The 16792-nt window shown below is 34.4% G+C and overlaps 1 protein-coding gene and 1 pseudogene across 3 annotated transcripts in view; both read right to left on the bottom strand.

The window, feature by feature from the left end:
• The window catches only part of LOC125836302 (receptor kinase-like protein Xa21), a 66482-nt gene that overhangs the window by 21711 nt on the left and 27979 nt on the right, over positions 1 to 16792 (bottom strand). The window contains exon 1 of one of the 3 annotated variants that reach the window (XM_049515484.1): positions 6617 to 7418. The exons of the other annotated variants lie outside the window; for them this stretch is intronic. Coding sequence (XP_049371441.1) covers positions 6617 to 7313 — 697 coding nt within the window. The 5' untranslated portion in view covers positions 7314 to 7418. Of the gene's footprint in view, positions 1 to 6616; positions 7419 to 16792 lie in introns of those variants that run through there. 3 annotated transcript variants of the gene reach the window in all.
• Positions 5419 to 16792, bottom strand: part of LOC125836307 (probable LRR receptor-like serine/threonine-protein kinase At3g47570) — a 38947-nt pseudogene continuing 27573 nt past the window's right edge.

The raw sequence follows: 16792 nt of genomic DNA, 5'->3' as shown, positions 1-16792 counted from the left end.
AGGAACGGACGAAGGGTTACAACATTGCCAATTACGAACCGCTTTAGGTAAAACTTCAACTGAAGTTTCAATTTCTCTACGCATGCATTAATTGCTCTTTATAGTGCTTATGCTTTCATTAAATGCTACATATATATATGTATATAATAATATTATGCTGGCGTTAAATTGAAAGGGGGTTTTTGGAATAAAGAATTGGCAGGTCATATATATATATTCAAGATTTTAATGTAAATGAAGGAAGTAGGTGTTTTAGGTGTTGGCCAATCAAATTTTGGAAGGGTTGAGGCCATGATTGGATGACATGATGGAATTAATAGTTAGGAATATAGGGTATATCAAATTGAGGTTTGAAACAGTGGTTTCCTAGTGTAATTGATGTCATTGTTTCGTTGGTTTTCTTATTAATACAAAATTATGATTCAAGTTTTGATATATTGGTACATGTCATTAAGTGTTAGATATATGATATTATGTGAATACCCTTAGATTTATGATATTGGAAAGAAGTTGAAACTTAACCCTAGGCTTGAAACTTAGGAACTTGATTATAAATTTGGTGAGTTTTTGGGTCTAGGCTAAACCTATAGTAATATGAGTGTTGTTAGTTTCAAAATCTTACTGTGATTATTTACTTGAATAGATTGCTTTGAATTGGAAGTTCAACGAGATGGGAAGACTTGAGACCCGGAGTGATTGTTCAATTAATTAAGGCAAGTGGATTTCTAAACCCTTGTTAAGTGTATGGAATTCATGTATTTCCTTGTAATATGTGTTTAGGGTAACGAGGCTTGGTGATGGGTTGACTTGTCCACATTGATTAATTCTAATGATGAAAAAGGGATAATAAAAGGCAATGTGATCAATTGTTTGTGTGATGTGTTGAGAATTGTTTGAAAGGCTTGTTGAATCATTGTTGATGTTGTATCCTGATTGTCTTGTTGTGAATTGTGCAATGTTATAAAAATGGCCATCTCCTTATTATTTGTGTGAACATGTCATTTGTATTGTTCTGAGACATGGTTGTGACAAGTGTTATGTGCATTGAGAAAGAATAAGAAAATAAAGAGGATGTACTATTTCGAGGGACGTATCGCGCGCCGCGATGGATACTATATTTCGAGGGACGTGTCGCGCGCCGCGACGGATACTATATTTCGAGGGACGTATCGCGCGCCGCAATGGTTACTATTATCGAGGGTCGTATCGCGCGCCGCGATGGATGCATGGACAGATATGTCCCCCATGGGTCCCGGACTGAGAGACAGCGGGTGTGTATCACTAGGTCAGACATGCATCACTATACTTGACATTGCATTTCATTGCATTACACTTCTTTATTATTGGTGAACTTGATCTTGTATGTTGCTGATCTTGTAAGTGCCTTTCTATGGAACTTGTGACTAATGAATATTGAGCTTGTTGTTGAAGATATGCAATTGTTAGAGTGTTGTTATTGAGGATATGAAACTATTGTTGTTGTTGAGGATATGTAATTGTTAGAGTGTTGTGTTGAGCTATGTGCTTTGTAAATTGTGAATTGTTAGGTTGGGTTGGTTTTATACAGATTGTAGTTGTGAAGGTTCGGTTGGGGTGTAAGGAGTACTTGTATTCTATCCCCTTAGCTCGTGTTTAGAGGTTTACTTGCTGAGTACCGTGTGGTTTGGTACTCACCCCTTGCTTCTACAAATTTGTGTAGGTTACGAGCCTGGATTTTTGTGGTACTTGTTATTCTCTTCTTTTCCGAGGCTTCTTGGAGATTTGTGAGGTAGCTGTTTGTCAACTCAACAGACCTTCTTACTCCTGTTTATGATCTTGTTCTACTCTAGAAACAATGTCATATGAGACTTGTGTTGTTCTTTTGAATCAATTGTAATACTTTAGAGGCTTGTACACGTGACAACCAGATTTTGGGGGTATATTTGAGTTTATTATAAAATTTCCGCATTTTATTGTAATGGTTGAGTTTTAGGCTGACTTGTCTTGGTGGGTTAAGACGAGTGCCATCACGTCCATTTTTGGGTCGTGACAGTTCAAAATATTGGAAAAGTTGCAACCCCTTCGGAAAGGTCATAACCTTTCATAAAAGTCGCAACTTTTCATAAAAGTCGCAACTCTTCATACAAGCGCAACTCTTCATTAAAGTCGCAACTTTTCATAAAAGTCGCAACTTTTCATGAAAGGGGAAGGCTAGTTTTGGAAATAAATAAATTAAAAGGAAATTTTAGTTTGTGGTGGCGCCACGTAGGCGGGCCTAATATTCTTTTTTATATATGATATTTCATATATGATATATGATTATAATTCAATATGGTTAAGGTATTTTAAAGTTCGCTTTTGATTTTTTGCGATACGTTAATTTTCTATATCACCAAATTATTCTCTCCTACTTAATGCATAGCCCACATATTTTTTGAAGATATTTTCTTCCATTGACTCTTTCTCCTCCACTGTATCTTGTTTTAGCTTCAACAATGACAATAACAAAAGTTTCTCGGTAAAAAAAAGATTCTTGGCGGTAAAGGACTTTTCCATATCTGTCCTTTTGGAGAAATTTTGGATTTCTACGGTAGAAGAACTTTTCTTCTCGTACACAGAACAACAACATTCACAATGTAGTCTTTTAGAATTTAAGAGTCTTGCTTAGAGGGATATCATTCTCCTAATAGTATTTATGATTTCTCTTATATTAGTTTCTCATATATAGGCCAATCTGTCAAAAAGATTATGCATATTTTTTGTTGTCCAATTAAATTACACTAAACGAATTTGGAGGATAAAAAAGAACATTTATAATTATTTCAATATAAATAAAAAGAAAATTAAATTACAAAGAAATTTAGGAAAAAATGAATAAAGGGATAGTTTTGTCATTCAGGGGTCTTATCCAAGGTTTAACAAACGTTGGATTACTTATCCCTCCATTTCCTAGGGATAAAATAAGACCACATATGGTGTATAAGCAATCCATGGATTAAATAAAATAAACTAACCAAACAATGTATTAGATGGACTAAATGTTAATCCATGGACTATTCTATTTAATACCGCCTACTAAACGAGTCCTAAGAGTGTCAATTTTTAGTACTCCAAGTTGACTTTGTGAGACTCGGTCAACAATCCACTCATACTACATCAAAAGAGATATTTAAAAGCAATAGATTTTCCTTTTAGCGGAAATTGAGTTAATGTCATTGCATTCAGAGTTGCTAACAACTTAAGCAATGTTTATATATAGTGTTGGTTATACATATCATATTTATTATTGCCGCTAAATATAACTTAACGGTTATTATATTATTATCGCTTAATCCTTTATTTGTCGTAGTGTCACAGTATTTTCTTTTGCTAGTTTCTGTCACTTGCATCCCACCCACCCACTACCCAATGAATAATTGTCAAGATAATCCTTTAAGAGCCCAAAAATTCAATAAGTGTAGGCAGGAAGAAAATGTGGAAGTAAAACAAAGTCAAAATCGTATATCAGATTGTCTATTTACCTATGTGTTTTGTTTGGTAAAGAGAGAATGGAAGAAAGTCACAATAGCGTTTGGCAGCAACAAAACACCTCCAATATTGTCTTTGTTAGGTTCTTGTTTCATAAATATGAACGTAGTATTTTTTTTCTTCTTTTAGTTTAATAACAAAACACCTCCAATATTGTCTTTTCGTTTTACTTATTTGCTTACCAATAGTATAATAATTTCCTTAAGATTGTTGTTCATCATGTATTTCTAAGATACTTTTTACAAAAACTTTGAAGAATTTGATAAGAAACAACAAAGTTTAAAGAGCATTTTCAGAACTAGAAAATTAAAACCAATAGAGAAAATAGAATCAGAAACACATTAATTAGAAACAATATACAAAATATTTTTCTTAAAGAAGAAAATCGAGCCCATTGAATGCACAGTCTTCCCTTAAGGAAATTATTCCCCTCAAGTACTCGAGGTTAATGGAATATATCCTTCCTGGATAGAACGATCTTACTCACCGATGTATCGGTACCTAAAACCACGGTGTTAGTGAACCACTCAGAATACTAGATTTAGTAGTAGTAGAAGAAGTCCAAAAAATTGGTTGTATTAAAATGAGAGGAAATCCCTCTATTTATAGACAACAAATGATAGTGTGAACAGATGCTTATTGTGCCTTATCGGAAAGGTCACACCCCTTTGAAAAGTTACAATCCTTCGGAAAGGTCACAAATCTCAATATTTGTAAGACTGAGGGTGTGTTTGGTATGAAGGAAAATGTTTTCTCGGAAAACAAGTAGATTTCTAACTTATTTTCTCATGTTTGGTTGGTGAATGAAAAATATTTTTCAGAAAATATCTTTTATTTTTTGCTTGAGACTAAAAAATACTCATTAGGAAAATAATTTCTGACCCGAGAATCTACCCATGTATTTTCAGCCTGGACTGACGAATCTCCTTATAATTGATCTAGGATCTGACCCCGACACCCAAACTATGACAAGACCCTGATGACCGTTCCAAAATCCGACCTTGAGATCTGACCCAGACTTTCGACCCACAAATTTTTATTTCAAAAAAAAAATAATTGGGGGGAGGGTGTGGCATAAAAAATGAATTTTTTAAAAATTTGAAATATTGTTCAAAAACAATTTAAAAAAAAAAAAAAAAAGATTGGGGCTAGCATGAGGGGGGGCGGGGGTAGGGGGTGGAGGGTAGCGTAAAAAATGAAGATTTTTTAAATTTGAAATATTTCTCAAAAATAATTTTTTTTTTTACGGAAATGGCCTAGGTGGGGCGTTGGCGGAGGGGGGGGATAAAAGATGATTTTTTTTTAAATTTGAAATATTTTTCAAAATCAACAGTCCAGTCTCCTCCTCCATACATTTTTTCCATGGAAATTTTGAGTCTGATAATTCTCAAGTTATATTTCTTTGGCATTATTCACCATATGTGGGATTTTCATAGTGTTTAAGTATAGTCATGATTTTTTCCGACTATCACATTGTATGATAATCTCTAACTCCAAATGATTTTTTAAAATTTGAAATATTTTTTTAAAATAGAAGGATGTATAAATTATGAAAGGATATCTAGATGATAGGAGTACAAATTACAAATTATTCATCCTTAGTGTAACATAAACTATATTTTAGAACAAGTTACTGCATTATTGTGGACTGGAAAATGGTATTGGCTATGCTACAGGCAACCTGGAGGCCCTATAGTGTTGTTTAGTCTTCAGAGTGTTTTTTGGTCAAGACTTAAGAGTGTCAATTTTTAGAAAGACTAATTGTAAACTGCAGTAGATGGAAAATCACCATTCCAGCTACCATATGGTTGAAAGAAATCTGTGATGGTTTGAAAAGTGAAAGAATACATAATATGAAGTATAAAACTGAATTCATCTTAAATAGTGGAATTGACATAGGTAATCAAGCATCAATCATAAGAGGATGGTCTAATTCCACCTAGCGGCGACTATTGACAAACTGGAGCCTGATCTTTTGAAGTGTTGAAAGAGAATCTTCCATACTAATTCTTGCATCAGGTGTCACCAAAGTGCAGCTCAAAGCTAACTCTATGATAGACAACAGACACTGCATCTTTGCGTCAATTCTTTCATCCTCTAGCTGTACCAAATTAGCATCCACCACCTTAAGAATCTCATCTGGAAAAGAATCACTTACCCAACGTCGTATGCTCAACTCTCCAGTAAATCTTTCATCACCTGGTCTGATTCTTGTAAACGTTTCCATCATCAGGATGCCGAAACTATAAACATCACAGCTCGTGGATACTATTCCATCTTGTCCATACTCTGCAATCATGGTCGAAAATGATATTAAAAAAAGCTTCCTAATTATCGAGGAATATACGAAAACTGATCATATATATGGGGAAATAATTAAGTAATATTTTTCAGGTATTCTAAAAACATGAGGAAGCTGTAAAAGTTTAAAAACCTGGAGCAATCTATCCAATGGTTGCTATTGTCCTTGTTTGAACAAAAGTCTCCCCTGCACCTAACAATTTTGCAATGCCAAAATCACTGACATGGCCAACCATTTCTTGATCCAGCAAGACATTGCTTGGCTTTAAGTCACAATGCACCACAGGATTTGAACAACCACTGTGGAGATAGACCATTGCAGATGCAACATCTATCATTATATCTAATCTCTGAAATAAATCCAAGAACAAGTTGTGAGAGTATAGCCATTTATCAAGTGTCCCATTGGACATGTATTCCAACACTAAGGCTTTGAAATCAAGGTTGGAGCAACTGGTGATAACTTTGGTCAAATTTCGGTGGCGGAGATTGCGCAACATCTCACATTCTGTATCAAAACTTTTGAATGCACCCTCCAATTGCACATTGAATACCTTTGCTGCCAAAAGAGTACCATCCTTAAGTATCCCTTTGTAGACCTTGCTGAAACTCCCGTTACCAAGCAAGTTGCTTTCGCTGAATCCTTCGGTTGCTTGTTCAAGTTCATAATAGGAAATTCTTTCATGATATTTTATCAGAGACACATCAGCTTGACCTGCATTCTTTTTTTTCTTTCTCAATCTCAAAAATACATATGTGACGACTAATGCAAGAAATAGCATACCTACTCCCAAAAGGATGTACAAAACCAATATTGCCTTTTTTTTCTTTGACCTCTTGGGAGATCTGATGACACATGGTGAAACATGAAACTTAGAATCACCACAGAGCCCATAATTGGACAAGAAAGATTGATCTGTGGCATTTGCAAAAGGACCACCCGTGGGAATTTCTCCACTGAATTCATTAAATGAGAAGTTCAAGTATTTGAGATACACAAGAGCTTCTAATGACTTCGGGATTTCACCACTAAGATTGTTACTGGACAAATCCAAGTATTCCAAGGCCAGCATTTTTCTAAATGAATCTGGAATAGGCCCATCTAATTTATTATGTGCTAGAGAAAGACTAATCAATCTATCCAGACCCTCTAGAGTGCTAGGGATCATACCAAAAAAATCATTTTTTGACAGATCAATGAGTGTTGCAGCCTTTAAATTTCCAATCTCAATAGGAATTTTGCCATGCAATAAATTGGATGAAAAATTGAACTCTATGAGATCAGGAAGGCTCCCCAAGCTTTCGGGTAAACTCGAATTAAGCATGTTATCTGCTAGATAAAGATATCTCATACTGGTAACTTTTCCTAAGCAAGGTGGCACGCGACCAGAAAATTGATTACCTGACAAGTATAATGCTCCAAGATTCTTTAAATTGCAGATAGAATCTGGTATGATTCCTTCTATCTTGTTGCTCTCTAGGTAAAATTCTTGAAGGTTCAGCATGCCTTGGATAGTTTTTGGAATATGTCCAGTCAAATCATTTTGTGAAAAATTTATCCTTATCGCACCGGTAAGATTACCAATTTCTCCAGGAATGGGGCCTTTCAGTTTACAGTAACATCCTTCGAAAATTTGCAGAGAATCAGAGAAATTTCCAATTGATGCTGGGAAAAAACTGTCCAGGGGATTATAACAAAAAGTGAGTTCTCTCAGTTTCCTACAGTTAGTCAAAGATGTCAGGAAGCTCAATGCTGAATCGCTGACAAAATTGTTCATCTGCAGGCCCAAAACCTCAAGGTTTTCTAAGTTACCAAGTGATTGAGGAATTGGACCTGTGAAACTGTTGATTGAAAGATCAATCGCACTGAGTCTTGAAGCATTTGAGATAGTAGCAGATATAAATCCACTCAGATTGTTTTTTGCACAAACTAATATTTCTAGGCTGGGGATCCCACTGCCTAAATCTGCTGGTAGATTACCTGAAAGCATGTTTTCGTCAAATACGACTGCCTGCAGCGCTGACATGTTGAAAATGCTTGTGGGGATGGAACCAGTAAGCTTACAGTCGGATAATGACAGAATCTGTAGTTTCTTAAGATTACCTAGCTCCACTGGTATCTCTCCTGTCAAGTGGGGAAATATATATATATATATATATATGAGTACTAAATTGGTGGAAAAGTGAAAAAGAAAAAAATTAAAAATTCTTGCTAGGAGATGCAATACTACCTCCCAAGTGCAGCAATCCAAGGTGTAAATTTGCAAGATTTGTTATGTTGCCTAACTCTCTTGGTATAGTTCCAGTGAACTCGTTTACAGACAATGACAAGAATTTGAGCTTTTTGCATTTTTCCAAGTTTGGTGGAATAATGCCACCTAGGATGTTTACTGAGAGGTAAAGCCCTTCCAAGTTTGGAAGATGGTCACATATAGTTGTTGGAAGCTCACCAGTAAGATTATTTTTGGAAAGAGCAATGATTCGCATGGTTGTAATGTTATAAATTGATGGTGGTATAGAGCCAGTAAGATGGTTACCTTCCAGGTTTAAATCAGTCATGTAATGAAGATCACCAAGTTCTCGAAGGATCCTTCGAGAAAATTTCCTGCTATTCTCAACACTTCCAGCTTTGTTAGATTGGAAAGGGAAGATGGGATTTTTCCGGAAAATTGGTTTCTATACAGGCCCAAAATGCAAAGGTCTACTAGCAAACTTAAAAATGATGGAATGGCACCAGTGAAGTTATTGCTTGAGACATCAATCAATTTCAACCTCTGCAAATGAGCCAACTCTTGGGGAAAATTCCCATGGAATCTGTTGTTACTAATATTGAGGGAAACAAGAAATGAGAGGTTTCCAAGGTGTGGAGGAATGGTACCATGAAGTTGCATACTAGAAATGTCTAAAGCTGTGACTCGATGGTGTCGGGAGGTGCAAGTGATTCCAATCCAGGAGCAAACAGGGGTGGAAGAAGACCAGTTGGTTGCTAAGATGTTGTTAGGATCGGAAGAAGAAATGTGAGATTTGAATGCAAGAAGAGCAGCTTCATCAGTAGTAATATTTGGAAGAGTAGAGAGTGACGTATGGAGCAGAATGAAAACCACAAGTGCAAAGAGAAGATTGCAACTTCTTCCCATAACTATAGCAGATTGGTTTCTCTCTTTTTACTAAAACAAGAATTGACGAGGCAAATCAATGATCTTAGATGATTTATTTAATGATATCAAATTAGTCTATGGAGTATATTTTGGTTTAGAGTGTCAATATCGAGTTAGTTCGACAAGTTCTTTTAGTGAAGAATAGACTATGGCATTAGCGATTAACATTACAGGGAAAATGTCTTTTGTCTTGAATGAGATGTGCAAGAAACTTCAACCTCAAATTTAAGTCTTGGTCTTTCTGATAAGTACTTGTGGCCTTGCATTTTGAGTACTGTCATTAATTTTTGGAGTATATTTTGGGTTAAGACTTAAAGAGTCTCAACAAGAGCCAAGTAAGAAGAAACTAAAGGAGTATTTGATTACATAAACTGTTGGCGCATTAGTCAACATGAATAGTTTTGATAAAGAAGTATGTTTTGTGTTTTGCCTAATCTTCTTCTTTTTTCCAAAGGAAATCCATTGACTTTGCAGAAGGGGACGAATATATGAACGAAGAAATAATTTGTGAAGAAAAAACTAAATTTGCTAGATAAGTCAATAGTGGCAACTTGTAACAACAAGAAAATATTTTTCGAAAAAAGAAAGTGAAAGAAGAAATTCTGAGAGAAAAAAAGTTTGGTTCATCCATGCCATTATTTTTTAACTCTGGTTTTCCAAATCAATTTTTACCTTAACAAGATTCCAAAAAACTTTTAGTACTTTTCAATTGGAGTTTTTGATTAAATGTACTTTTTTTTTGTTTCTTAACCAGCAACGATTGACTGATTAAGTGTCAAATAAAATTATTCTTTGAAAATTTTATGTTCGTTCGTGAATGTTTAATTTTTTTACGAAAATTAACAGGCACATGTCTATTTTTTTAAAATAAGAAATTACAATTGAACATAAATAAAAATAAATCATAAAAATTAGTATAAGTGTTTAAATTAATAGAGGACGGCTGACCTAGGGTTTTAAGCCAGCAGCTGCGCAGCTCTCATGGCTGCTACGACCACTGGACGGCCTTCTTTCGAGGCTGTCCAGCCCGCCCCACCACCCCAAACCACCACATACGCCACCCTTTTCAATTCCAATACTATAAATCCTAAACAATCTGCCCTAATTAACTCAAAAACAATCGCAAAACCAATTGAAATAATTCATGGAGAACCTACTAGCACGTTTTCAATGGAGGAAAGGCAAGACTTTATGATTGAAGAGGGATTGCATCAAGCAGTGGTGTTTAAATTATCCCATGGTGCGCCAGATTTGAAGGTATTAAGGTCAATTTTACCGAAACATCATGGTACCAAGGGCAATTGTTTAATTGGCTTACTTGCTCCAAGACAAATTTTGTTGAGATTTGATCAATATGAAGATTATGTACTAGCATTATCTCGCTCAGTTAATTATCTTCTCTACAATGGAGAGGAGCACCAATGTAGGGTTTTTCCATGGTCCATTGGATATAATCCTAAGGAGGAAACGACGTTAGCTGTGGTTTGGATTTCTTTACCAAACTTATCTCCAGATTTGTTTGCAAAGAAGTCTTTGTTGTCTATAGCATCGGCAATTGGGAAACCAATAGCTATAGATAAAGCTACTCAAATCAAGTCAAGACCTAGCACAGCTGGGGTCAAGGTTATACTTGATCTAATGGAAAAGCTTCCAAATCGTATAAGATTGCAGTTTGTAGATGGAAAATCTGGTAAGTTGATCGAAGTTTTTCAGGAGATTGTATACGATAATCTACCTTTGTATTGCAATTATTGTAAGCACCAAGGTCATGATGAAGATAGTTGTCGTTTGATCTCAAAAAGAAATCAAAATAACAAACAAATTGATGATACCATTGAAGTTGCTACAAAAGGTACTATTGATAGTGAAAAGTATCAAGGTGATGCGAGAGAAATACTAAATGAAAAAAGAAAGGTTGTAGATATCAATCAAAGTAAAGCTACTTCATTAGATAGGCAGTTGGTTGATGTCCCTTCTGAGCAAAATCGTGCACACTCAATGGATGTTGTTACAAGTAATATTGGTGTTCAAACAACGACCGAAAACAAAAGGGGAACACCAAGAGTTGGGGTTGATGCGCCGCGAGTTGGTTCAGGCAAAAAAATAATGGATTCAGGACACAAACTAATGGATACATCTGATGTTGAAGATGCTGAAAATTCTGGGCAGCATGTTTTGCAAGTTGAAACCAAGAATGCAACTACAAATTGGACACTGGTTGCACAAAAAAAATCAACTAGTAATCGGAGCCTTTCCCCGACTAGTCAAAATAATTCTCCATGTAGTGAAAAGGGTGCGACTGGAAATTTTTTTGATAGTGAGAAGAGGCAAGATATTAGTAATGCCTCAAGAGACCTATTATGTTCGAATAGCTTTGATGCTTTATCGAAGACTACTGGACAGCAAGTAAAGTTAACAGAGAATGATAACGATTTGATCCAAGAAAAGCAGGTCTCACCACCTACTTTGAATAGTAAATTAAGTCCAGAAGCTCCCGTATTTGTGCCTAAATGTGTGATTGCAAAGAAGAATGAGTCAAGGGTCTTAGTGTCAAATACAATTGATTTGGGCGAGAATTTTCTTGATGAAAATGAGGAAGACAATATGCTTGATTTTGGCGAGGATTCTCTTGATGAAGATGAGGAAGATATGCTGGACATGTGCTTTGATAGAGTGGCTAGGGAAGGAGATATATCACCTAGGCAACAAAGAAGTGGAAGCAACAGAAGCAAAAAGAAGACACATGGAAGGCAACATAGTTGGGACGGTAAAATGACTGAGGAGTTTGTTCCAAGGCACCTACCGATGCGACAGGCAAAGCAGAACCATTTGACAGTATCAATAGGTTCAACAAGATCCAATAAATCCATAAAGAAAGTATGAATTATCAAGTGTTGTTGGATAGGTTTGAAGAAGAAGACAAGAGAAAAATACTTCAAGTTACTTTTGATGGGCAATCAATCTTTTTTAATTCATGCGTTTGCAATAGAAAGTTTGAGGCTGGTAACTCAACTTTCTTCTTGATTGACATATTTTTACATTATTTAAGCATCCTCATTTGTAATATCATCATGCAGTGTATTACAAACTCTGTGGTGATCAGAAAATACTTAGTTCTCTCTAGCTCTTATTTTCTTCATGCTTGTTAGGTAGTAGACACTTCATTAAGATTAGTAAGGTAAGGCCTAGCCCCCCTTGCTTGCACTTATCTCTATTGATATTTTTTATGTTTAATAAAAGGCCACTAGACACTATCTAGTGGTAAATTTGCGGGAAAAATAAATAAATAAATAAATAAATAAAAAAGTGTTTAAATGATATAGAAAAAATTGGAGTTTAAGGGTTAAAATGGAACAAGGCTAAGTTGAAGTGCCAAAATGAAAAATGAGGGCAAATTTGAGGGGTTGTGTATGTGTTTGGCCAACACTACTAATATTCTCCATTCATTCATTGTTCAAAGGGGATGAGTAGATGGATAAATAAGAGGAAATTTCTCTGCTTCTCTACTTCTAGTTTGTTGACAGTTCCTCCTCCAATAATTTTATTTTTCCTTTTGCTTTGACAATTCTAAATTCATGGAAATTTTCCCATTTCTATGACATGAAAAATTGAGAAGTATCATTCGTGTGAATGACCCACTTGAAAAGACTTTTGAAGTCCAAATAGCCTTTATTGACTTTTTCTAATATGTTAAACTTATTGGATGTATGTCTCATGTAGCAATATACAAGACCAAAGTCCATCCAATTAATAAGGTCAAACTCATCGGTGGCCCCTTAAAATTGATAATAACTTTTATTTAGGCTTCTCAACTAGGCGTTGTTCATTTCTTTACTAAATAATAAACAATGGATATTCACATTATTCATTGGGCTTATCCATTTTTTTCCTTACCAAATATGAATTGGGCTGGATATTTTCTCCATTTCACCTAACTCATTTTCGATCAGCCCATATTCGAGTTCGATGAATTCTTTTACAGAAGACTAGAAAATGGCATTAGTGACCCTACAGAAAAAATGGCTTTTGCCTTTAATGAGATGTGCTAGAGATGTCAACCTGAAATTTAGGTCTTGGTCTTTCTAATAAGTATTATTCGCTAAGGGTGGGCTTGGTATGATATTGAAAAGTTTAATTGGATAATTTTCATTAAAAAATTTTAAAATATTATATCACTAGTAAAATTATCCGCGCTTTGTGCGAAAATTTAATATCACAAAATTTATAAAATAATACTTAAAACCTATCGGTCAATAAAACTAAAACACTATATTATCTTACATACTGCGTAGTAACAAACATTAATAATGTAAAGGAAAATGAAAATTATTACATCTTATCATTTATCCTTAATAACATAAGCATAAATTAATGACTGTAAAAATACATACCATGATCTGTAACATAAGCAATGGTGTTAGTGAGTCACTTAACAGGAGCAAAGTACACAAATATTTAATTGTGAAGAAGAAGAAGAGGTTCAAAATATTGGAAAAGTTGCAACCCTTTCGGAAAGGTCACAACCTTTCATAAAAGTCGCAACTTTTCATAAAAGTCGCAACTCTTCATACAAGTCGCAACTCTTCATTAAAGTCACAACTTTTCATTAAAGGGGAAGGCTAGTTTTGGAAATAAATAAATTAAAAGGAAATTCTAGTTTGTGGTGGCGCCACGTAGGCGGGCCTAATATTCTCTTTTATATATGATATATGATATATGATATGATATATGATTATAATTCAATATGATTAGGTATTTTAAAGTTCGATTTTGATATTTTGCGATACCTTAATTTTCTATATCACCAAATTATTCTCTCCTATTTAATGCATAGCCCACATATTTTTTGAAGATATTTTCTTCCATTGATCTTTCTCCTCCACTGTATCTTGTTTTAGCTTCAACAATGACAATAACAAAAGTTTCTTGGTAAAAAAAAGATTCTTGGCGGTAAAGGACTTTTCCATATCTGTCCTTTTGGAGAAATTTTGGATTTCTACGGTAGAAGAACTTTTCTTCTCGTACACAGAACAACAACATCCACAATGTAGTCTTTTAGAATTTAAGAGTTCTGTTTAGAGGGATATCATTCTCCTAATAGTATTTATGATTTCTCTTATATTAGTTTCTCATATATAGGCCAATCTGTCAAAAAGATTATGCATATTTTTTGTTGTCCAATTAAATTACACTAAACGAATTTGGAGGATAAAAAGAACATTTATAATTATTTCAATATAAATAAAAAGAAAATCAAATTACAAAGAAATTTAGGAAAATGAATAAAGGGGTAGTTTTGTCATTCAGGGGTCTTATCCAAGGTTTAACAAACGTTGGATTACTTATCCCTCCATTTCCTAGGGATAAAATAAGACCACATATGGTGTATAAGCAATCCATGGATTAAATAAAATAAACTAACCAAACAATGTATTAGATGGACTAAATTTTAATCCATGAACTATTCTATTTAATACCGCCTACCAAACGAGTCCTAAGAGTGTCAATTTTTAGTACTCCAAGTTGACTTTGTGAGACTCGGTCAACAATCCACTCATACTACAACAAAAGAGATATTTAAAAGCAATAGATTTTCCTTTTAGCGGAAATTGAGTTAATGTCATTGCATTCAGAGTTGCTAACACCTTAAGCAATTGTTATATATATTGGTTATACATTATCATATTTAATTATTTGCGCTAAATATAACTTAACGGTTATTATATTATTATCGCTTAATCCTTTATTTGTCGTAGTGTCACAGTATTTTCTTTTGCTATTTTCTGTCACTTGCATCCACCACCACTACCCCAATGAATAATTGTCAAGATAATCTTTAAGAGCCCAAAAATTCAATAAGTGTAGGCAGGGAAGAAAATTGAAGTAAAACAAAGTCAAAATCGTATATCAGATTGTCTATTACCTATGGGATTTGTTTGGTAAAGAGAGAATGGAAGAAAGTCACAATAGCGTTTGCAGCAACAAAACACCTCCCAATATTGTCTTTGTTAGGTTCTTGTTTCATAAATATGAAACGTAGTATTTTTTTTCTTCTTTTAGTTTAATAACAAAACACCTCCAATATTGTCTTTTCGTTTTACTTATTTCGCTTACCAATAGTATAATAATTTCCCTTAAGATTGTTGTTCATCATGTCATTTCTAAGATACTTTTTACAAAAACTTTGAAGATTTGATAAGAAACAACAAAGTTTAAGAGCATTTTCAGAACTAGAAAATTAAAACCAATAGAAGAAAATAGAATCAGAAACACATTAATTAGAAACAATATACAAAATATTTTTCTTTAAGAAAAAAATCGAGCCCATTGAATGCACAGTCTTCCCTTAAGGAAATTATTCCCCTCAAGTACTCGAGGTTAATGGAATATATCCTTCCTGGATAGAACGATCTTACTCACCGATGTATCGGTACCTAAAACCACGGTGTAGTGAACCACTCAGAATACTAGATTTAGTAGTAGTGAGAAGAAGTCCAAAAAATTGGTTGTATTAAAATGAGAGGAAATCCCTCTATTTATAGACAACAAATGATAGTGTGAACAGATGCTTATTGTGCCTTATCGGAAAGGTCACACCCCTTTGAAAAGTTACAATCCTTCGGAAAGGTCACAAATCTCAATATTTGTAAGACTGAGGGTGTGTTTGGTATGAAGGAAAATGTTTTCTCGGAAAAACAAGTAGATTTCTAACTTATTTTCTCATGTTTGGTTGGTGAATGAAAAATATTTTTCAGAAAATATCTTTTATTTTTTGCAGGGGACTAAAAAAATACTCATTAGGAAAATAATTTCTGGACCCGAGAATCTACCCATGTATTTTCAGCCTGGACTGACGAATCTCCTTATAATTGATCTAGGATCTGACCCCGACACCCAAACTATGACAAGACCCTGATGACCGTTCCAAAATCCGACCTTGAGATCTGACCCAGACTTTCGACCCACAAATTTTTATTTCAAAAAAAAATAATTGGGGGGAGGGTGTGGCATAAAAAATGAATTTTTTAAAAATTTGAAATATTGTTCAAAAACAATTTAAAAAAAAAAAAAAAAAGATTGGGGCTAGCATGAGGGGCGGGGGGTAGGGGGTGGAGGGTAGCGTAAAAAATGAAGATTTTTTAAATTTGAAATATTTCTCAAAATAATTTTTTTTTTTACGGAAATGGCCTAGGTGGGGCGTTGGCGGAGGGGGGGATAAAAGATGATTTTTTTTTAAATTTGAAATATTTTTCAAAATCAACAGTCCAGTCTCCTCCTCCATACATTTTTTCCATGGAAATTTTGAGTCTGATAATTCTCAAGTTATATTTCTTTGGCATTATTCACCATATGTGGGATTTTCATAGTGTTTAAGTATAGTCATGATTTTTTCCGACTATCACATTGTATGATAATCTCTAACTCCAAATGATTTTTTAAAATTTGAAATATTTTTTTAAAATAGAAGGATGTATAAATTATGAAAGGATATCTAGATGATAGGAGTACAAATTACAAATTATTCATCCTTAGTGTAACATAAACTATATTTTAGAACAAGTTACTGCATTATTGTGGACTGGAAAATGGTATTGGCTATGCTACAGGCAACCTGGAGGCCCTATAGTGTTGTTTAGTCTTCAGAGTGTTTTTTGGTCAAGACTTAAGAGTGTCAATTTTTAGAAAGACTAATTGTAAACTGCAGTAGATGGAAAATCACCATTCCAGCTACCATATGGTTGAAAGAAATCTGTGATGGTTTGAAAAGTGAAAGAATACATAATATGAAGTATAAAACTGAATTCATCTTAAATAGTGGAATTGAC

This window comes from Solanum verrucosum, unplaced genomic scaffold (assembly GCF_900185275.1).
Source record: "Solanum verrucosum unplaced genomic scaffold, falcon-dt-bn FXZP01000278.1, whole genome shotgun sequence".
Lineage (NCBI taxonomy): Eukaryota > Viridiplantae > Streptophyta > Magnoliopsida > Solanales > Solanaceae > Solanum > Solanum verrucosum.
Note: the sequence above shows the minus strand (reverse complement) of the source record. Positions and strands in the feature narration are given on the sequence as shown.